Consider the following 23,229-nt stretch of genomic DNA (forward strand, 5'->3'; position numbering starts at 1 on the left):
TTTGATACATTGTATTTTTCTAACAATTTGTACTTCTTATCTAACTGTTCACATTTATTTATATAATATCCATTTGTTGTCTTTTTCCTTAGTTAAGGTTCTGTAGTAATGTCCCTATTTTCATTATTTAATGGGATCTTTGTACCTTCTGTCTTGTTTTCTTGATTAGATTCACTAGGTATTTTATCAATTTTATTAGTCTTTTTAGGCTCAACTTTTTGCTTTGTTGTTTCTATCATATTTGTTGTACTTTCTATTTCATTAATTTTTGGTATTGCTTTTGTTATTTCATTTTTTATTTGTTTGAGTTTTTATTTGTTTTTAAAAAAATATTTGCTATTGTTTTTCTAAACTAGTGAGGTGGATGCTTATATCTTCAGTTTCCAAACTGTGTGCCAAGGTGCCCCAGGGTACAGCCATGAACTTACAGGGCATCATGGGGTATTCTAAATTTTTAAGGAAATATGGCAGTACTCAAAACTTGTTGGACATTATACAAGCTGTCAGCTTGAGGTAATTCAGTTTCAATATTAGATCATACTATCTTTTTAGCTCTTTAGTGTCTCCAAGCAGTTATTTGTTGATACAACTTTTCTTGTTATTCTCATAGGGGAATTGGTTCAATTACCTTATTCACCATTACCAGAAATGGAAGTTTTGGATTAATGTTCTAATTAGCCGTATTTATCTGTTTATTGGTTGGTTGTCTTTAATTGGAGTATTTCCCTTTGTAGTTCTTACCTAGCTGGGCACTCCACTTCCCCGTGCCTACGATGCCATAGGGATGGGGCCATCACCATGACGGCCCACAGACTGGGCCGTCCCCAGGATCTCTCTGATGGTTCCAGAGAGTTCTCTAGCTAAGATTGCTGCCGCATCTGTCCAGCAATGTCAACAATCTCTTCAAAAGTGATATCTCCACTGTGCTGAATGTGTTTTTGCCTCATTCTCTCTTGGGGTGGTTCTCTGAGAGCTTTGATGATCAGGGCAGGGGCAGAAGGCGCTACCTCAGTTTGGGTCTGTCTGTTCTGAGTGGTCGTTTCTCTGTGTGCCTCAGACCCTTCTGGTCACCAGTTGCTTTGGCGATGTCATCACCAACCTTTTTTGGAGACAGGCTCAGGGGGCTGATTTTGGGGGCCAGGGCAGACATGGCACCAACTTCCCCGCAGGTACACCTCAGGTATATGATATCTCCTTGGGGTCGACTTCAACGGCATGGTGGAGGCAACTGGTGTCAGATGAACCTGGATTCAGGGTGACCGAAGAAAGTGTCACCTAAGCCTCCAACGAGCTGAAAGCCAAACACTAGCCTCTATTTTTTTAAACTGGGGACCAACACTTCTACTGTTTTTTTGTATTAAAGAAGTTGATGACAATAATCTGACCAATTATAACAATTATTGTATAGTGCAATTACCCCTTTTTTAGTGTTCCCTATGTTGTTAGTATTAATATCCATACTTTTATATAGTGTTTTCTTATCTTCCCCAGCCATTTCTGCCATTGTGTGTGACTACATGATTAATTCACTTTTTTCGACTGAAGTTTTCAGGAATTGACCTGGATCAGGCACTATTCCAGCCCTTTCCATCAGAAATTATATTTCAGAACTACACTCCCTGTGAAGTCTATGAAGTTCCACTGGTTCTGAGGAACAATGACAAAGTGAGTATGTTCGCTGGGATGGCTGGGCCTTTCATGGTTGTATAAGAAGGAGTTAAATAAAATGGGATCCTGTAGGGTCTTAGCTAAGTTCTGTAATTTGGTGGACTTAGGAAAATACATGAAAACGGGCCCTTTGACTGTCAGCTTACTGAAGACAGGACTGTGTTGGTGTGTCACTCTATGTTCGATCCCAGGGCAGTGCCCACCCAACAGTAAATTCCCAACGTGTGCACTAACGTTTTGTTGAATAAAGGGTTAGCTAGATGCATGTCATGAAGTTCTCATGTGGCTGGTGGGCTAGGCTTCATTCAAGACAGACAGGGCGACTACTACTCATGCTTATAGACTTTGTGTTAGAGCCTCCGCTCCCCAGCTGAAGGCATTAACTCTGCTCATGAATTGCATCTGTTCAGCCAATGCATTTGTGTTCTATAAATTGAATTTTTTAAATCAAACAATGGGCATCCCTTTCCCCCTTTTCTGTCTCCTCATTTCTACCTCAGAAGCCTTCAGATTTTGACTACAGATAGTTTTGAATGACTTCTTCCATTATTTATACCTTGTCTTTTTGTGGTTGCAACTGAGGATTTTTTTTCCCATCCTGTGCCTTTTTCTTCAGAGATAAACTAGAGTTTATTTTAAGAAAAGGTATTAAATGCCTAAAGATTTCCTTGGCATCTAATGATAATGAAAGACAGAATAAGGCTGGAGGTCAGCAGAAAGCACAGTTAAGTGTGAAAAGTAATCAGATGGGGAGGAAGGCATCTGAGAGATGCTAAAATTCAGGTGTAAAGACAAGTAGGAATACTTACAGAATCTAAGAATGTGGAAACAAATTCTCACTGTAAGAAAAAAGGGGAAACCAGTAAAGACTATGCAAGACTCCAAGGCAAATGGGAAGACCTGCAGATATATTTGGTACAGTAGCTTGTTAAATGAATCAGTGATGCCTTTCAGAGATCCATGGGGTGATTTAGTGACAGCAAAACCAGACTCTGGAGAAAATGATATATTTAGGTTTTTTTGCTGCAGGAGTGTTAACAAGAGAAGCTCATGGGATAGAAGCTAAGGTGTAGGCATAGAGAAGGAAAAACCCCAGGTGTTCAGGATTATGTTCTGAGACCTCAAGAAGGGATACATTACATAGACATTGGAATTCTCTCTTTTCACGGAGGGCTGCCAACCAATTTAGTTTCTCACTTCCAGTTCCCTCTTTCCCCCTTAAATTACTTTTAAAACTTTTGTTGAAGTTTTCTTAGGCTTTGAAAGATAGAGAGGAGTTATATGGTTTATATGGTATAGTTGGTTTATATGGGCAAGTCAAGGATAAGGGGCATGTGTAAGTTTTATCTGCCAAAGGGCACCCAGTTCTCATGGATAACTCATCACCCCCTAGGAAGGTGCTGCTAGGGTGTTGGGCTTCATGAAAGCCTCCTCCTCATCTAAGGAAGTCCAGCTAGCAACAAGCAGACAGATTCCTCTAGGATGGGCAGACTTGGTTCTAGGTGAGGTACTCCCAGGGCCCTTGGAGTAGATGGCTGAGGTAAGCCTGCTTCTCTCCATCCCTGGTTCATGGACTCTTAAGGAACCACTGAGATACATTTGGGTCACTGTACCATTCACCTTTTATTGGCTTCCTTGCTGGAGGCAATGCAAAAAGACATAGCTTGTTTGGTCATAATTTCTCTCTCTCTCTCCAACACACATGTTGAAAATAAGCCATGTATACTCTACAAGCCACAGCATGATTCTACTTGGGATACAATTATAAGCACCCAGACTCTAGAGGCAGACTAATCTGTATTCAGATTCCAGCTGAGCTGGGTTCTGGGTTCAGATTCCAGCTGTCTCCCAGCTGCAGATTTTGGGCGAGTCACTTCCCTTCTCCAAGCCATCGGGGTAATAATAGCACCCATTTCAATAGGTTGTTTGGCTTATTAAATGAGATAATGATTGTAATGTATTCAGCTCAGTGCCTGTCACATAGTAAGTATCATTCATTACTGTTATTATTATATTAGTGTTACTTTTGTTTTCCTTATGCTGTTAATTAAAAGTATTCCCAACAAGCTCACATAGTATCATTCAACACATCATAAACGCCACTGCACATTTCCCTTACCTCAAAGCTACTTCCACTCCAATGGCATTGGCACACATCTCTTCCTTACCTCCTACTCTCTGGTCTTATCTGTCTGAGTCCTCTGCATTTCTTCTCCCCTTCCCCATCTGGTTACAGTTTTGAGAGGTTTGGGGAGTTTTTTTTTCCTCATTTTTCACTGGAGGCATCTGGATCATACTTAACTATAGTTAACTTTTTCCTGCCCCCTTTAGTCATTAAAAAACAATCCTCTCCTTTCCCCTGTGTCCCTAGAACCTCTACCGCTGACCCCTGACCACTGACCGCTGACCATCCCCGTCCTCTTCACATTTGCATTTCCTTTATTGCATGGGCTGAGATAGAGATACTGCTCTAGGCAAGACCAGCAGGCTGCAGGAGTAAGACTTTAAAAGAATACAAATTTTGGAGCTGTTCTGAGACTGGGCTTAGGGATATTGCACTACTCTCTTTGTTCCTGCTTCACAGTGGGGCTTACTTAGGACAGTCTCAGAGAGAGGGAAGGTGGGCTCAGGCTGGGACTTGAACACCATTGCTTGGTGAAGCTGTAGCACTTAGGGCAAGTGTGTGTTTCTTCCTCTGTAGAATGGGAGTCATACTGCAGCTCAGAGTTTACTGTCAGGAATAAGTGGCACGTCACGTGCAGTGATGGCCCAGAGCAGGAGTGCAGTTAAGTGTGGTTTCCTCTCCCAGAGCAACTCTCGAATGTCGGGAAACCCAGCTTCACTCCACTGTGTGAGTGGGGTCTTAGCTGTTCGTTTGTGAAGCTAATTCACATTTAAATAATAAACTGAAGAAAGACTTGCAATAACAATAAAATGAGTAATAACAATGTTAATAAAAATTAAAGCTAAAATACACTGAGTGCTTACTTTGTATAAGACACTGGGGTAAAGGCAGGTGCCGTCATCTCCTTGTGCAGTTGATGAGAGTACAGTTCAGACCTGACCCAGGTCGCATGGCTAGTGAGTAGTAGATGGGGATCGCATGTTTCACCACGAAGCCTGTGCTTTCTCTTCTGTATTTTCACATGCGCAGTGTCATCATTGTAGGTCCTTCTTGCAGGTTCCGAGGATGGTGAAAGTCATTGAGGAAAGTTCACCTTACTTTAAAGTAATCAGCCCCAAAGACATTGGCCACAAAGTAGCTCCAGGAGTGCCATTCACATTCCGAGTCGTCTTCACTCCGGAGGAGAACAAGGTAACAGCAGTGCTGCCAGATGCTGGTTGAATGCTCTCGCTAGCGGTTTGCAATTCTGAACATTTATGGAGGTGGCAGTGTTGGTTTTGGGGTTGCTGGTTTTGGCAGAGGTATTGTCAGTGGTGGTATTAGTCGTGTTGGTGGTAGTGGTATTGGTTTGGTGGTGGTAGTTGTGTTGTGTCTGGCTTTGGGACTGCTGCTGCTGGTGGTGGTGGTGGTGGTATTGGTGTTGATGGTATTGTTGTTGGTGTTGGTGGTGATGGTGGTGGTGGTGAAAGAAGTGATAAAGCTGGATGAGAGGAGGGGATGGCATACCTCTGGGAAGGAGGAAACAATGGTCAAGGAGTGCTGAGGGCTTATATGAGCTGTAAGGGTCGAGGATGCAAAGAAGCTTAATTCTTCTGAGTGACTCCCCTCCCCGCTTCCCCAGCCCCTGCCTTAGCGTATTTATGTTGGACTATACTGCAAGAGGGACACCAAAAAGGAAAAGGTGTCTCCAGGTGCAATGAGCTAAGACAAAGGATAAAGAATATGGCTTCTTGGAAGTTTTGGATCCTAGTTAGTTTCATTTCACCTTCCAGGATTCTAACCAGTATAGGAAAGAGATCCAAGATCCAAATATCGATCACAGCGTCAGTCTCATTAAGTATCAGCAAGGAATGTGGCCAGGATGTGAGGCCGGAAAGGGGCCCCCTCCTGCTCTCCAGTGACTGGAAGGTAACTGGACCTTGGTGAAGGGCTGACCTAATCGATAACTCCACCCAAGCACGGGTGGGAGTGGAGGAACTAGAGCAGGCAGGGAGAGCAGAGACCTGCCTGCTTTGCTTTCCCTGTTTGTACACAGGCAGGCTAGAAAGAGCCTAAGTTCAAAAAGAGGCCATTTCCCCTTGAATCTAGCTCGTTCTCAGGCTCTCCTCACTTGTAGAAATTCCAGTTCCTCCCAGAGGGAAGGACCAGCCAAGGGGATCTGAGGAAGGAGGCTTCCTCCCCAGCCCTTCTCCAAGAGCACAAAATTGTGGTTTGAGTTTTCCCACGTGGGTCAAAGTGGAGACTTGTGAGGGGGAGGCAAGGGGTTTTACTTGCACGATCAAAGGCTTAAATAGGCACAACAAGATGTCAGGCTACATATAATGCTGACAGTGTGTGTGCTGACCTCTACTGTGCCGTAATGGTTGGAATCAAAAGAGCATGATGGGGGCAGAGAGAACTAGTTTTGAATCCCTGCTTCTCCATCACTAATACTTATTAGCTGCTGTCAATGTCATTACCACTATTCCTGCTACTATTGCTATTCTTCCCACTCTTTTGGAGAGTAGGGATAGAGAATTTAATGTGATCTGCCAAGTATGTATCATTGTAGAGAGTGGTTAGAAATTCCATTATAATCATAACACACCGTGGTTATTATTTTGCCAATTTGTAGTATTACTGTTTATTTCTTGGGTTGTACATGGACCTGTCATTTTGTTTGGGGGTATTATTGAAATAAATGAAAAAATAAATCACCCCAGAAGTAATGCTTTTTGTTACATATTATCAAAGTCCTTATTTTTCTTGAGGCTCCATATCTGAATACTAACTGAGAAGAGCAGCACTTGGGTTTAGTTTGGGTGTCAAATTCTTATACTGACTTCTCTGTAGGAAGCTGATTATAAGCCTAGGTATAGACTGAAACATGAAGCTTGCTGGATTTGAGGAGTTGTCTTTCCTTAATTTTTTTTCTGTGCTGGAGAAAATATGCCTTCTGTTGGATAAGTATTGTTCTCCCTGTAGGTAGTCTGGCTGAGAAAAGGGTACTTGGAATTTTCTGAGGAGGTGGAATGTTTTATATCATGATAGATGTGAGGGTTATGTGGGTGAATTCACTTGTCAAAGTTGTACATTTAATACTTATGCTTTCCAATAGACCTAAATTTTACCTTAAAAACTACAGGAATGTAATGAATGGATTGAGGTGTAGACAAAGCCAGAATTACAGAATATTAGTAATTGTTGAATCTGGGTGATGGGTATGTGACATTTGTTATATTATTCTGTTTTAGTTGTGTTTTACATATAGATTTTAGATTTTATTTATTTATTTTAGAGAGATTGGAAAGGAAGGAGAGGGGGAGAGAAACATTGATGTGAAAGAGATACATCAATTGGTTACCTCTCGTGCGCCCCCAACTGGGGGTCTTCTGGTTCTCAGGCTGGTGCTCAATCCACTGAGCCACACCAGCCAGGTCTTAAGGTCTTAAAACACCAGCTGTTTTAAGTCTTCCCTAATCAAAAGCTTAAAGAAAAGAGAATTTTTATTAGTTTATCTATACAGCAAATACATAATTTATATGTATTTTAGGTATGTTTGTATTTGCTTTATAAATATGAAATGCTAGGATTCCCATTGGGATTACTACTTGGCTATATTTTGTGGCTGCTTATTTTATTCCTAGTCTTTTTATTCCCGTTTACATTTCATTTCACCAACATTGCATGTCTGTTGGGCAACCCCTAATTAAAATGTAAATGTGGTTTTACTGTTTCTTCTTCTAAGTATTTGAAAGTTATCAGAGGTTATATGCATGTATGCAGAGGCATAAAGTGAGAACAGTGGCTACCTATGAGAAATTCAGTTATCCGACTTTGGATACATTAAGATTTTGTTTTGGATTTGGGCTCTAGGAGGTAACATAATTTACAGAATTTGTTTTTCTAAAGACATAGTGATTGTTCCTTTTGCTCACTGTCTAAGATGGATGGAGTGTGTTTGGGGAAGCCCTTGCTACTAGTTTTGGTTCTTTTTTCCTGCAAAGGTCCTGTTGCTCTTGCACCCCACTACCAGCAGTTTCTCCAGTGTCTGGGCATCTACATTCACTCTTACTCTTGGAAAGCCAGCAGGGCTGTGCACAGAATGCCCAGCGAGGGATAGTCGTGCTGTTTCTGGTGCTGCTCCAGAATGCAGCAGAGAACTAACTACAGCCAGATTTATTTTAGGAAAAAATAAAAGTCAGTCTTTTCATTGTGTCACTTTTTCTTCAGTTGGCAAAATTGACAGCCAATGCACATATTATTTTTCCTCGTTACCCCCTGCCGATCTGGGCACATGCTATTCTCATTTACCCTCCTCACATCTGGAGGGTGAGATATGTAAATTGCAGCATGCCACAGTTTAATAAGCCAGTCCCCTTTCAATTGGATTTTCAGCACCCATGTATATTAGCATGTCGAAGATGATAATGCAATTCACATTTTTCCCCCTGTCATCTATTAATCTGGCTTCCTGGGGATTTAACTTGTTAAGAATGCCAAATGCCCAGATAACAGGTGCAGCAAATTTACTCTGGCTTTCCTTATCTCTTCTTCTCACACAGACTTTTAAAAATGATTGGATATGTTATTATATTAATCTAATAATCCCGGTGTACATGTCATATATGGTAGAAATGTAAGTCAATATTGTCATAACACTATAAAATTCTGGAGCCTGGCATTTTTCTTGACCTGTTACATTTGTATATTTGCTATCAATATTAAAAGGGGAATGAAAAATACTAGGCTTTTGTAAAAGCAAAAACGGGTACTTCCTTGGGCTTAAGGAAGCATCTGTTTACTGCAGTGTTATCATAGGAAAGTGGCTGCAGTGAATAAATCGTGAAGTGATGCAGTTTTATTGCTCAGTTATGTTTTAAGAAGATATATAATTAGTTGTCAAAATAGTTTTCTTGATTTGTTACTATGAATTTTTAAAAATTATGGCCCAAGAATAGTAGAAAAATGTGAACATATTTTATGTTATCTAGGTATACAACAATAATGAACTATGTTCCCAGCATTTTGAATTAAAGTTTAGATATCATAAAATTTTCTACAGTCAGCAATTTTTGTTGGCAAAAATTGATAGGGATTTTGTTTTCTTCCTCCTGGGACTGGCTTTTTCTCATTCCGTCTGGGTCACTCCCACAACCCTGGTGCCTTGCATCATGCCAGCTGCCACACAGGATGTGCACAGGGGGTATTTGTCAGGTGAGACAAGTAAGTCAAAGTCAATCTCAGGAAAATACAAAGAAGTTTTTCTCAACTTGAGAATGGCCTACAAATATTAAAAGCAAAAGTTACAAAAAGGGCTCAAATGTCATTTTGTGCCAGGATGTGGTAGATGTTAAAGTCCTTGCCATTTCAGCCAGGAGAGAGATGTCTGAGAGCCTTCTCTGAGAGGAGTGTTTCTCACGGTTTTGTTTCACGTCATCATCGAGTTACTGCTTTTTAGCTTTCTGGCCTTGATCAATGTCATTTTGTAATAAGGCCAATGTAATAATGTTGGAAAGCCTCTTTATAAAGAACTCTTGATACTTTAACAAGTCAAATAAAGGTATTAAAAATGGATAATATTCTTTCACTCTGTGTCAGGCCCAGTTTTATGAGCTGGGATCCTTTGGAGAACAGAACAAGTTTTGGCCTTCCTGGAGCTTATGTTCCACTATATATAAACAAATAAATATGTAATTTAATATCAGATATTGACCTGCTAGAAAGTAGGGGGGTGAGAGGATCCTGTTTCCTGTCAACAGGAGGACCAGGGATGACTTCTGTGACAAGGTAACATCTGATCCGAGAACTAAATTAAGTCGCGCGACTCTCTGAGGGAAGACCTGCTTGTCTGAGAGAGGGAGCAGCAAGCACAAAGGCCCTGGACTGGGATGTGCTTGGCAGCAGGCTCAGGGAGGTGCAGGAGGCCAGCGTGACTGGAGTAGAGGAAGCTGCTGGAAAAGTATAGGAGACAAGACTGCAGAGAGTAAGGGTCTTAGAAGTCATGCAGAGTGTGATAGGAAGCCCTTTCAAAGTGCACATGAAAACATTTCTATTACAGAAGCTTTCACTCACACGTAAAAGGAGAGAGAACAGGCAGGGCGGTGAGCTGCCATCACCGGCATTTCCAGCGGTCGGTGCGTGGCCAGTCTTACGTCACCTGTCCTGTTCCCTGCCTCAGAGGGCTTTGAAGCACGTCCCACATGTCACCTTATGTCATCCATAAATGTTTCCTTCTTTGTCTCTAGAAGATTAGGACCTTTTAAAATTAACATAGCCACAATACCATTATCACTCCTAAAAAAATAGCTCCTTAATATTGTCGAATATACAGTCAGTATTCAGAACTCCCCACTGAGGTATAAAAGTTATATCTAAATATAATTTTTCAGTTGGTTTGCTTAAATCTGGATCCAAACAAGGTGCCTCGACTGCATCTCTATCAGGTTCTGTAGAATGGTCCTCCGTCCCTTCTGTTTCCTATAAACTCGTAGTTACGTCTAGAGACTCCATTAGGTTCATATTTGATATTTTTTAGGCAATAATTCTTAGTTAACTCTCTAATTGCATCACATCAAGAAGAACAAAATGTCTCTTATGTTTTATTTTTGTAGTGATCCAATGAGGATTCTGAAGTCAAGTTCATACAGCAAAGATGGGATAAATACTGGATCCCTTCCCTTTACCGGGGTGGGCTCTGGTGAGGAGTGACACATCCGACTTACATGGTGGGTGGCTGCCCAGAGAACGGACTGAAGGGGGTGTGAGGCATAGGCTAGTCGCCTCCCCTTGACACCCATTTTCTCTTTCCTCACTGGTAAGAGAATAACAAATTTTGATTGGCTTCATTACCACCTAAAATAAAAGATTGCGTTTCCTCAGCTTCCTTTGCAGCTGTGTCTAAGTGTTGGCCAATGAGGTGTGAGCAAGACTTGCAGGCATGTCCTTGATGAGAGCTGACACAGCAGGCGGTGCTCTCTGCTGCCCTTCTGCCCTCTCCTCCAGGGCTGCAGCTGGGCTGTGAGAGCTGGCATCCCAGGAGTGACTCTGCCGCGCGCGCGCGGTGACACTGAAGATGGACGCTGTGTGCTGGAATGATAGAGCAGGAATTTAGGAATTTGCATCTCTGATGACACTGTGGACCCGCCATACCCACAGGCCCGCCTACCTCTGGACTTCTTTGTGGGAGAGAAATAAAATCTATCTCGTTTAAATTGCTCTTATTCTGTTCCCTGTTACATGTAGCAGAACCAAACAGAGACAAGAGGCTGTTGTAATAGTTGGGCAAAAGATGAGGACGATTTGGACTAAGGAGGTGACAATGAAGATGAAGAGAAGCAGGTGGATTAAAGATATATGTTTTTATGGTAGAGCGACCATGATTGGCTGATGGACAGGATAAAGGGTGTGAGAAGGAAAGGAATCTAGTTTGCTTCAGTATTTTGGTTGGCAGCTGACCAAATGGTGGCACCATTTACTCAGGTAGGGGACAGTGGGAGAAGAGCAGTTTTGTGAGGCTGGCTTGGGGTAAGGTAGGGAATCCGGAGCTTTGTCTTTTAAATGTTGAATTTGAACTTTTGTATGTACATCCAAATGGAAATATCAAGGAAGCAGTTGGACACATAGATCTGTGATAAAAGGGAGCTGTCAGGGCTAGGGACAAATGTTTGGAAGTCCTAAGTGTAAAGATGGCACTTTCCACCAATGGGTGGAGACAATGCTGGGAGCGAGTGTAGATGAAGAAGAGGCTGGGGAAAGGAGGAGGTGCCGGCGGAGGATGACACTAAGGAGGGGTTGTTATGAAGTGGGAAGCAAACCAGGAGATTTAAAAAGGAGGGAGAGGTCAATTGTGTCTGAAGCTATGAAAAGTAGAATACAATAAAGATGTGGAATTAGTCATTGGATTTGGCAGTCCCTCGTGACCTTGGCAAGAAGAGTTTTTGTGGAATGTTGGGTATAAAAGCCTGATGGAGTGGGTTTGAGGGAGAACGGAAAGTGAGGAGGTGGTGACGCTGAGCGTAAATAACACTTTTGAGGAGTTTTGCTGTAAAGGGTAATTGGAAAAATGAGCAGTTGCTGGAGGTCGATGTTGAGGTCAAGGGTGGGTTATTTAAGGCGAGGCCATTCAAGCATGGTCATAAGCTGACTTGGGAATGGTCAGTGGAGGGAAAAGTGATGCTTCAGGAAATGCTGGGGGCGGAGAGGAGGACCAAGCTTTAGTACACCAGGAGAGGGGCTGGTCTCAGAGGGGAACAGGAGTGAAGGGAGAGTGCGTGGGGATAGAGAGGCAGATTGGTGGGTTTATGGGTTGCTTAGAAAGCAAAAAAGCCAAAGAGAAAATTGAACTATTTGGAGTGGATGATTTATACATGGACTAGGAAGTACCCACATTATCATTGTATATACTAAGGATAAAAGTAAATCTGGAAGTCTCAGGTCTTTTTTCAAGCCAAAGGTCACAGATGGAGAAATGTAGATGCTTCCAGGGAGCTGAGAACCCAGTGAAATCACACGAAGAGTCAGAGTAGTAGGGGACAGGGCTCATGACAGCGGAGCAGACTCAGTTTAAAAAATAATTTATTTTAAATTATAGCTGACATGCAACGTTATATTAGTTTCAGGTGTACAAAATAGTCATTTGACAATCATATCCCTTAAAAAGGGATGGCTACAGTAAATCTAGTAACTCATCTGTCACTGTACGTAGTTATCATGATATTATTGACTCTGTTCCATGTTGTGCATTGCATCCACCTGACAGTCCCATTTTTAAACTGATTAAGGCTCAGCTGATTCTTTCCTTTTGAGGGGTGAATTTCAGACTGAGAAGATATATAATAAAGACTTTGAACTGGGTGGGACATTTATAACATTTTCCAGGGACACTAAGTGTTAAAGTCACTAAATTCCAGTCTATTCTGGTTTTACTGTGTTAGCCACCACCCCATCAAGTTTAGGAGTGGAGAAAAGGCAGAAAGGATTGCAAGGACTTAATACACTGGCTGTGCGCCCCCTCCCAATGCCTGGAGAGGCATTTGCTGCAGAAGACATCATCTTCCTTTGCCCGAAAATGTAAAGGACAGAATTATTGCCATGTTTGCTTTGTCTCATGGAGCTAATGTAAAATAAAGATTTATTCTTTTCATTTTCAGAAAGCCAAGTCTGCCATTTTCGTATTCTACTGCTGTTTCTTTACAGTCAGGAGGAAAGGCATGTTGGAAGGCTAATGGACGAGAAGTGGATGGGAATTTTCATCTGGGGAGCATTGTTACATAGGGTAGAAAGTAATTATCCGGAACGCAGAATAAATATGTTGGCCTTGAATCGAGACCTGATGGTCCTGAATCCAAGCACAGTGGGAGGGATTCGTCACCTAAAGTCATTGCTGAGCTTGCAGGCTGACAGAGCCTCCCCAGTCGTAGCATCTGAATTAATTTTAGGCCAGTGTAGCAAATATGTGATTGTACATAATCTAATGTCGTCATATTAAATATAGGAATCCAGAGTTTGGAACACATTTTTGAGGAGTTGTTTAAAGAATTTCTTCATCATCTTTTATGAGTGTGTGAACTGATTAAAAAAAAATACACAGGGGTGGGCAAAAGTAGGTTCACAGTTGTTCGTATAGAAAAAGACATGCAGGTCAGTATTTTCACAGCAGCTTTAGTAACGCAAAAGAATGTCACAGATGGGCTTTATTCGCTCAAAAGAATGTCACAATGGCACAGTGCACTTAGGGATAACTTCGTAAGTGCTTGAAGAGCCGGCCTTCATGATTTCCACATCCTTGTGGTCATGGACAGTCAGTAAACAAGCCTGAATTTCAGCCACCTGTTTGGGTCGGCCCCACTGCCTCCCGAGGTGGTTGACTTTAAGACTGCTTTTGCCCACCTCATATAACTCCAGCCAAACTCCAAATCTCCCTCCCTTGGCAATTTGAAAAGGTTTGAAAACGTTTGAAAACATCTCAGTGAATATATCAATTTAGCTTCCTAAACTCTCTCCAGTTGTGCTCGGTTTTCTGCAGAACAAGGCAGAGAATATGCACGTATGGAATAAAATAGGACAAATTACCTTGGGGTCGCCTCTCATCCCGGATTCCGCTCCATCTTTTGTTCTTTCTCTCCTCAGAGCCTCAGTTAATACTGTTTCCATATGTGCCGGGACTTTCTGGTTTCTAATTCCCGACAAAACCTTTGCTTGCTAGGTTTGATCTCCTAAGAAAAAATGAAAATAGCACTTATCTCTTTAGGATTCTGATGTAATCAGAGTATACTGTTTCATTGTTGAATTTTGTGGGGTTTTCCAGAATCACTTATGCTTAGTGTAATTTCTACTTCCATGTGTCTGAATATGTAATTTTTGAGCCTGGCATTACTTTCTAAAAACCAGAATCAGTTGAAGAGTTAAGATCCCAACAACTCAATTTTAATAAATTTTATGAGTACTGGCCATTAATTTCTATTACTTGCTTCAACCTCAGGGCCTTTGTGTTTGCAATTTCCCTTGTCAGGGACAGTCCATTCCTAGATCTCGCCTAACTGGCTCCTTTTGCTGCTCAGGTCTTTATGCGAAGGTCACCTCCTCAGGGAGGCCTCTGTGGTTGTTTTGGCTTAAAGCAGACCCTTACCACATTATCACTTTACCATGTTTTATGTTCTCCAAAGCCCTTGTTGTTTTCTGAATTTGTCTTGTTCTATTATTATTGTTGTTATCAGGATTATCATTATTATTTTCTTTTTTTTCTTAAATTTTTTTTATTTTAATCATTGTTCAAATACAGTTTTCTCCCTTTTACTCCCATTCCAGCCCACCCACCCATCCGTCCCCCCACCCTCCCCCTAGTTTTTGTCCATGTGTCTTTAAATTTGTTCCCGCAAACCCTTCCCATTCTCCCCTGAAATTCCCTCTTCTCTCCCCCTGCTCACTGTCAGCCTGTCCTCTATTTCAGTGTCTTTGATTATATTTTGCTTGTTTCTTTGTTTTGTTGATTAGGTTCCTGTTAAAGGTGAGATCATATGGTACTTGTCTTTCACTGCCTGGCTTATTTCACTTAGCATAATGCTTTCCAGCTCCATCCATGCTATTGCAAAGGGTAGGAGCTCCTTCTTTCTTTCTGCTGCATAGAATTCCATTGTGTAAATGTACCATAGTTTTTTGATCCATTCATTGATGGGCATCTAGGTTGCTTCCAGCACTTAGCTATTGTAAATTGTGCTGCTATGAACATCGGGGTGCCAAGGTTCTTTTGTATTGGTGTTTTAGTATTCTTAGGATATAGTCCCAGCAGTGGAATTGCTGGGTCAAAAGGCAGATCCATTTTTAGTTTTCTGAGGAAGTTCCATACTGATTTCCATAGTGGTTGTACCAGATTGCAGTCCCACCAACAGTGCACTAGGGTCCCCTTTTCTCTACAACCTCTCCAACACTTGTTTGTTGCTTTGTTTATGATGGCCATTCTGACGGGTGTGAAGTGGTATCTCATTGTGGTTTTAATTTGCATCTCTCTGATAGCTAGCGATATTGAACATCATTTCATGTGTCTTTAGATCCTCATTATTATTTCCCTAACCAGAGTAAACACAAGTTGAATTTTTCCTATATGCCCTACATAAATCATTGTATGTGACACAACATTTTAATAATGATAGCTAACACTGATTAGATATTTACTACTCGCCAAACACTAGGCCAGGTCGATGCCATCTCTTGTCTGGACTATTGCAATGGCTTCTGGCCTCTCTTTTTCCATAGAAGCTAGTGGTTTTCCTAAAACGTAAATCAGGTACATAATGATCAGCATTCAGCATCATTAATGCTTTTAGCCAACCTCATGTCCTACAGTGGCTTTCAAGATCCTGCCTGATCCGGCTCCCCACAACCTTCCTGCGACATCTCTTGCTTCTCTTTACCTTGTTCCCCTGTGGCCACAGGCCCTGAATCGCATTTCACCCAGATCGCCATTCATTCATGTTGGCTTCATTCCTGCTTCACTTAGAACTGCTGAAACGTCACTTCCTCAGAGACACCTTTCCTGACCACCCTATATATACAAGGACTCCACTTACTCTCTTCCCCCTTTCCATGCTTTAATTTTCCTCACTCAACATTATCTTACTTGTTTTCCTGCCTTCAGCAAATATCTGTTGAATGTTTACTGAGCACTAGGCCCTGTTCTAGGCACTGGGGATAAGAGGTCAATGTGATGGGCAGAATCCCTGTTGATACGGAGATATCGGGGGGAGACATATGATGGACTTAATAAAAAGGTAAAATATATACTATGTTAGATGGCTTTGGGAAAACTAAAGCAGAACAAAAGGCTAGGAAGTGATGGGACAGGAGAGGGAGAGTTAGGTTTAAAATACAGCAGTCGGGGGGGCCTTGGTGACAGAGTGGACCAAGTGAAGTCCTGAAGGAGATGAGGGAGCAAACTATACACATGTATGTATAGACACATACACATATGTATATATGGCTACACATATGTGTGAACAATTACAGGGAAGCATGTTCTAGAAAGAGCATCGTATTTGAAGGCTCTGAGGGAGGAGCATCTCTAGCATGCTCAAGGAGCAGTGAGGAAGCTGGTTGCTGGAGCAGTGAGCAAGCGGAAAAGGAGGAGATGTGGGAGCAAATGACAGGGGTGCCAGGCTCTGGTGCCCCTGAACCCTCTCAGCTTGGGAGCCTTGGAACAGGGGGGCAACCTGAATGGTCTTCCATTTGATCTGGACCCCCCTGACCCTTGTGTGGAAAACAGACTTTAGAGGAGCAAGGATGGAAATAGAGTCCAGTTAGCTGGGGAAAGATCAAAGTGGCCAGGGCCAGGGTGACAGTGTGGAGGTGGTGAGAAGTCCCTGTGGTCTGGGCATATTTTGAAGGTTGGTCCAACAGGATTTACTAAGAAACTGAGAAACTGAGAAACAGAGCAATCAAGGATGCCTCATTCCAGGGTTTTAAATCCAGGCCACTGGGAAGATGGAGATGCCAGTACCGAGACAGGGAACAGAGAGGGAACAGGTTAGGGGGAGGGAAGGCAAATGAGCAGGCCCCTAGCTGGCACTGTGGGGCCTTTGTGGGCATGAGAAAAAGGCTCCCTCTCTGAGCTGATGCAGTTAGAACCTGCAGAGTAGGCTGGACTTCAGCCCCCACTCCTTCCGCTCAGGAGGCATCTTCATGTACAGTTGCAGGCAGAGGAGTTCATCAGGGGCTTTGCTTTGGGACTGGTAAGATTGCATCCAGCAAGATGCTGACTGGACAACTGGCCATGACTTTGGAGTTGGGGGTCAGAGAGGCTGCAGGTCTAGGGGCTCTGTCATGGGAGTGTTTTTCTGGCTACTAGACTTTTTATTTTTATTTGTATACGTATTACACTGCATATTAGACAGGCTTTATTTACCTGCTCATTTCTCCTCCATTATTACATAAGTTCAGGGTGATCCATGTCTGTGTCCTACTCAGTTGTATTCTAGACCTAGCTCAGTCCTGAACACTTAATAAACGTGTTTGAATGAGTAAACTGGTTGGGATACCATTGCTTTTTACAAGTCCTGTGGGTTTCATGAAGTTGAGGCATTGCCAGGTCTATCCGTCAATCTGTTTGTTAGACTTTCCCATTCCTACTATATGCCAGAGCTCAAAGTTGTTGTTTTTTTAACCTGTACCAAGTACCATTTATTACATGATTACCAAAAGGAAACTCAAGTTCAAAGTGGACTTTACATATATGAAGATTGCTTGTAGCTAAAACATACAGTAAAATGATGGGAAAACCTAAAATGAGAAATAAACCTGGTTTAGATAACAAATTTCCGTAACGGTGGGCCTATTCTCGAGGGGACTGTTAATACTTTCCTTTTATCTTTAGTTTTGCTTTTGGTGAGGATTTACTTTTAACTTTTTTTTCCTACACTGAGGGTGAGAATTGTGTTTTTCTATCTAAAGAGAGGATGTAAAGGGTGACTTAATTCAGCATTTGTGTTACAATTAGACTCAAGACTGGGGACGATAGGTGCTCAGGGCCTCAGCATTTGTACTTGGAATGGTCAATAATGGTTTTGCACAAGAAGGTGAAGTTTAAACTGGGTTATGTACCAATTAGCTATTGTACAACTCCAGAACTCAATGGCTTAAATAATAAACATTTATTATTGCTTGCAAGACTGTGGTTCAGCTGGTCTTGACTAGGCCTACTCAAGGTTGGGTAGGCAACTCTTGGTTGCGCTCTCTCACATACTTGGCGCAGAAGGCAGGTCTAGCAGGACCGTGGATGGGACATCTGGGCTCTCACCTCCCAGTAGACTAGACAGGGCTTGTGCACATGGCCGTGGCAGTGTTCCAAGAGCAAACTTGGAAATGCACAAAGCTTCTTGAGGCTTCAGCTTGGAACAGGCTACATTCTATTGGTGAAAGCAAGGGGTGGGGAAAGAGACTCCACTCATGGAGGAGTGAAAGCCACATGGTAAAGAGTGTGGGCATAGTCAGACCATTACTAGGAGCCATCAATCTAACACAGGTTCCCGAAGGACAAATGGGCACAGTTGGAAGGAGGACGTGAGGGAACTGGTGATCTAACCTCCTCTGATCTAAGCAAAAATGTGCCCCAACCATCTCCCATCTGACCTCCCTACTATCTGGGAAACACATGAAACATAAGCTTTCTGTTAGCTTGTAGGTTTTAACACTTGAACTGTTCTCTCTCTGTCAGAGAAGAGTATTTCATTGAAAGTACAACTATAATTGTCTTGAGAAAGTTTCCTAGAATATATTAATTTTTCTTTGCTAGATGCCTGCATATGGCCGTATTTCTTGCCCAGTTATATTGATCATGTCGGTGTTTCCACAAGTAATCATTGTACCTTCTCCTGTAGGATTACACCCATATGTTGACCTGTGTTACTGAAAGAGAAAAGTTTGTTGTACCCATCAAAGCCAGAGGTGCGCGGGCCATCCTAGATTTTCCTGACCAGCTGAATTTTGCCACTTGCCCTGTCAAATACAGCACTCAGAAGATTCTGCTGGTACGAAACATTGGCAACAAAGACACTGTGTTTCACATCACAACTTATAGGTATGCGTTTCTTTGGCTCTTGTTTTTGATTGATTATAGCTGCATCTAGTCAGCACAAGTAATTTGCTGGAATAGCAATTGGAGTTGGAACTGCTTGTTACAGTCTTAGCTGCAAGGCTGGGAGAGCTCACTGATGTAGGGCAGACATCCTCTTCTCAAGAGGAGACCAAATTTCAAGGTTACCTCTTTGGGTGTGGAAGGTCTTCTGAAATGCTGGATGAGACTCCTACTTGGCATAGAGAATGGCCCATGGGAATCTATTAATAGACATTTGTTTTGACTAAGAATTTTATAACTGGCTGTATTGGTTTTCTACTGCCATTATAACAAATTAGCACAAATTTAGTGGCTTAAAACAACACACATTTATTATCTAACATTTCAGTAGATCAGAGGCCTCTACTGGGTTCTTATGTGAAGGCTTGAGGGGAGAATCCATTTCTTTGCTTTTTCCAGCTTCTAGGGATCGCCCATATTTTTTAGGTCATGGTGCTCAGTTTTCTCATCTGAAAAATGGGGAAAAGCACAGTAGCCACTTAATAGGGTTGTTGTGAGAAATAAATGAATTAATAAATGTACATTGCAAGTGCATAGCGAGTACTACATAATAAGTGGGTGTTCTTTTATTGTTTCTTCAAATGAGCTGCTACCAGTGTGGTGGGCAGAATAATGGCTTCTCGGATGTGCCCACATTCTAATCCTCAGAACCTGTCAGTCTGTCATGTTAGATGACAGCAGGGGACTGGGTTTGCAGATGTGATTAAGGCTGCCAATCAGCTGACCTTAAAGTGGGAAAATCTTCCTGGATACCCGGGTGGGCCCAGTGTAATCACAAGGGTCTTTAAAATAGAAGAGGCAGGCATAAGAAGGGTTCAGAGTGATGAGATGTGAGAAAAACTCAACCTGCTTTTTCAGGCTTTGAAAATGAGAAAACAGAGCGATAGTGAGGCTATATTACTTGCTCTAGAGCACATAGCTAGGATAAGCGAAGGAGCTAGATTTTCATCTGATTATTTGAGATATTTGAGAAGCAGCTACAGGGTAGTGGACACCATGGGACAACGTGAAGGCCAGTGAGACAAGCCTTGCCCTCAAGGAGCTCTCTTATAAGGTGGGAAAGAACAATTGTTATGGAACTTGAAAACAGTGTCTGATCAGCAGGGCACTGCTGGTTTAAGAATGACCAGCTTGGGAGGATAGGAAACAGAGAGTCAAGTTCTTTTCCATCACGTAAAAAAAGTGTGTATATTGATCTGGACTGTGAGCTCATTTTCAGAAGGGCTTTATCTGTGGAATCCTTTGCTGGTTAAAGGACCCATCTCTCTAGAATTCTGCCTGATTCACGATTAAACTATGGAAACTACTCTTCTGGTAATTTGGGGGCTTGGGGGTTCGTAGACCAATAGTGCATATTCAAACCCCGCACCTGCGTAAGACACATGTCAGAAGTCAGGAGTCCCTGGAGAAACTGTGTTTTTTTCTCTCAAAACCAAGACAGGGCTTGTCCTGGTGATGGTTTGGCAGCCCTTCAAGTTTCCAGGTTTTATATGGGGATTTTGTTCTAAATTCCCTGACTTGACTATCTCAAGGTTGGCTGTTAAAACCCAGGTATCAAGGTTATTGGGAACCCAGGGCAGACCCAATTAGTTCAGTGGCTTACAGCTCTGGTTCTTAGATTTTTCTTCATTTTTGAATCTTATGGATTTGCCTTAATTGCTTACATGTTCAGCCACTCACTTATGTAACTTACATTTTATCCAGTCTTCCTAGGTCCTGCTGGTAGCAGAGTTTTCAAGTATCTCGGTCTGCGATGCTGTAGGCGGCAGGGCCATCACAGTGCAGGTTGGGGGCGCACCCCTCAGCCCGGAGCTCGTGTTTGCTCTTCCAGGTGTCCCGGGAGCACCACTGTCTCCGGACCATTTCACACAGATCTGCATGCCTGTCTCGTGTTGCATTTCTCCCGGCTGGAAAACTATTTTTAATTTTTATCTGTAGTGCAGGTCTACTGGAAATTCTTTCAGTTTTTGGCTACTTAATAAAAGGTATTTTGCCTTCATTTTTGAAAAATATTTTCTCTACAGTATGGAATTCTGAGTTGATAGTAATATGTCCCCGTTTTTTTAGTGCTTTAGTGATGTCATTTTATTGTCTTTTGGCTTACATGTTGCTCATGAAAGTCTGCTATAACCCCTATCTTTATTTGTCTGCATGTCTTTTTCTTGGACTGCTTTCAAGTTTTTTTCCTTATAAGGGTGGGCAGAAGTAGGCTTACAGTTGTAATACAAATAAATAATACAGTAATGCATATGTAGTAATATAAGAATAAACTCTGTATTTCGTGCACTCACAACTGTAAACCTACTTTTGCCACCCCGTATTTGTTTTGTTTAGCACTTTGAGTACGGTGTGTCTAGGGGTGGGTTTGTTTGTTTTTTTTTAAGGAACTTATTTTGCTTTTTAGTTTCAGTTTCAATCTTGAATGAAATTCTCTGAGCTTCCTGGATCTTTTTTTATTTTTGGAAAATCTCAGCCATATCTCTTCAAATATCGCTTCCATTCACTGCTTCTGCTTGAGGGAGCTTCTGTTTCTCTTTGGTGGGACAGTCGGCAAGTGTCCCATCTCCCCTGTGGGGATGGGCATCATCCACTTTCAGATTTCAGGCCTCTTGTGTGCCCTGCAACCTCAGCTCTCTGAGGGGTTCAAGAAAACTTGTGATTTTTCTGTTTCTCTGGGTTCTTTTTCGTTGTTCTCGCTTTCTGCATCCTTAATCACCGGGAAGCAGGATGCCGAATCACGTTAGAGAAGCCAACCATCAGAAGCAAAGGAAAAAAGCTCTTCTGAAAAGTGGTGTCCCCTGACACAGCCCATCAGTGCTTACACGGCCTCTGTCGTCCCGTGGTGAGACGCACTTATTCTGCTTGAAGGAGAAGGAAGCAGGTTGTCCAGCTGGCTCACCAGGACTTAGAAGAAAGAAGCAGTCTTTTTTTTATTTGAAGGAAGGCCCCCCACAACCACCATGTGTAACACACACTAAAAACTTCCCGTTGCGTGGGGGTTTTTTCAGTGTAAAAGAATCCATCCAAGGCGAGCAAACGAGTGCAGGCAGCATGTCTTCCTGGGCTGTTTGGCTGCATCTTCAAACTACACATAAATATTTCTTCACATATTACATTCCCATAAAGTGAAACAAAATCGCTCCACAGATTTAATAGTGTGACGTGGCAGGAAAAGACGGCAAACTTTTCTACCCGTAGCTATGAATGTGAATCATCTTCTCCTGATACAGAAACACTTCTAAGGTAAACTGGTGAGCCAAATTAAGGACTAGGCAGGAATTACAAAGATATTAGAAACTAGAGTCCAACATTCTCATTCTACAGGTGAGGGAAATAAGGTCTGAAAAGGGAAATGCCTTATCTAAGTTCTTCTGGTAAATTAATAGCGAAGCCTGGGTTAAAGCAAACATGGGCCAGTTCTGGGCTCTGGACCCTCAGACCCATCCCTCACCCTCTCCCTGCAGTGTCACCGGGGGCTGTGTGAGCTCCCCTAGCCTCCGGAGTCAGCAGGACACCAGCTGTGTTTGACGAGTTGGGGGTACTAGAAGGAGGTTACAGGGCAGGAAGAAGTCAGGATACTTCTCCTCCCTCTCTGGCTTCAGCAGAGTCCCCAGCAAGCAGATGCACTTTCTCGTGGTTCTAGGTCCCGTCGGACAAGAGTGTCACAGTTCCACCTGCTGCCAGGTCCTCACTTCCTCCTCATCTTTTGTCTCCAGCGCAGGGGCGGAAATGGCTTACTGTTGTTACGAATCCCTGAGCTATCTCACTGTCTTAAATTGGGCCTCTCACCACTCCCATCTTCTGTGTCATTGTCTCTCAATTACATCCCCTGTTTAGAAATATTTTTGTTTTCCTGCTTAGACTTTGCATAATATAGTAGTTTTATGTTATTTCCACAAAATGCATGTTTTCCAGCCATGCTGTCTATTCAGTGAGCTACTTCAGGTTCTTCCCATAAATTCCTTTTCTGTTTGTTAGCCAGAGTTGGTTGCTGTTGTTTACAACTGAGAACCTGAGGGCTGCAACGAAAAAGGATGCAACTGCATTTGTGAATCTAAATCTCTGGTAGCTCTCCTGACAAGTGTCCATTCTAAGAAATATGGAGGAGATTGCCTTGCCCGGACAGGGGTGGGGACCACTATTTCAGTTAACGTGATTGTCAGTAGACGTGGTAGAGCAGTGGGTGTAGCTTGAGACTTTGGGGTCAGTCAGAAACCCAGCACATACTCTGGGTCTTGCTGCTTTTTGAGTCAATATTCAGTTAGAAATAATATCTCACAGGAAATAGTTTCAAAAACATCATATTCTTGCTCTGGCCAGTGTGGCTCAC

The 23,229-nt window shown here is 42.4% G+C and overlaps 1 protein-coding gene across 4 annotated transcripts in view; it reads left to right on the forward strand.

The window, feature by feature from the left end:
- Positions 1 to 23,229, forward strand: part of HYDIN (HYDIN axonemal central pair apparatus protein) — a 291,357-nt gene that overhangs the window by 21,987 nt on the left and 246,141 nt on the right. For all 4 annotated transcript variants that reach the window (XR_004900055.1, XM_036012178.1, XM_036012180.1 and 1 more), the window contains exons 4-6: positions 1,546 to 1,665; positions 4,850 to 4,984; positions 18,643 to 18,842. Coding sequence is in view for 3 of the 4 variants with exons in the window: in XM_036012178.1 (XP_035868071.1) it covers positions 1,546 to 1,665; positions 4,850 to 4,984; positions 18,643 to 18,842 (455 nt within the window). In the remaining variant the exon portion in view is untranslated. The remainder of the gene's footprint in view (positions 1 to 1,545; positions 1,666 to 4,849; positions 4,985 to 18,642; positions 18,843 to 23,229) is intronic.

Source organism: Phyllostomus discolor, chromosome 12, assembly GCF_004126475.2.
Source record: "Phyllostomus discolor isolate MPI-MPIP mPhyDis1 chromosome 12, mPhyDis1.pri.v3, whole genome shotgun sequence".
NCBI classification, from domain to species: domain Eukaryota; kingdom Metazoa; phylum Chordata; class Mammalia; order Chiroptera; family Phyllostomidae; genus Phyllostomus; species Phyllostomus discolor.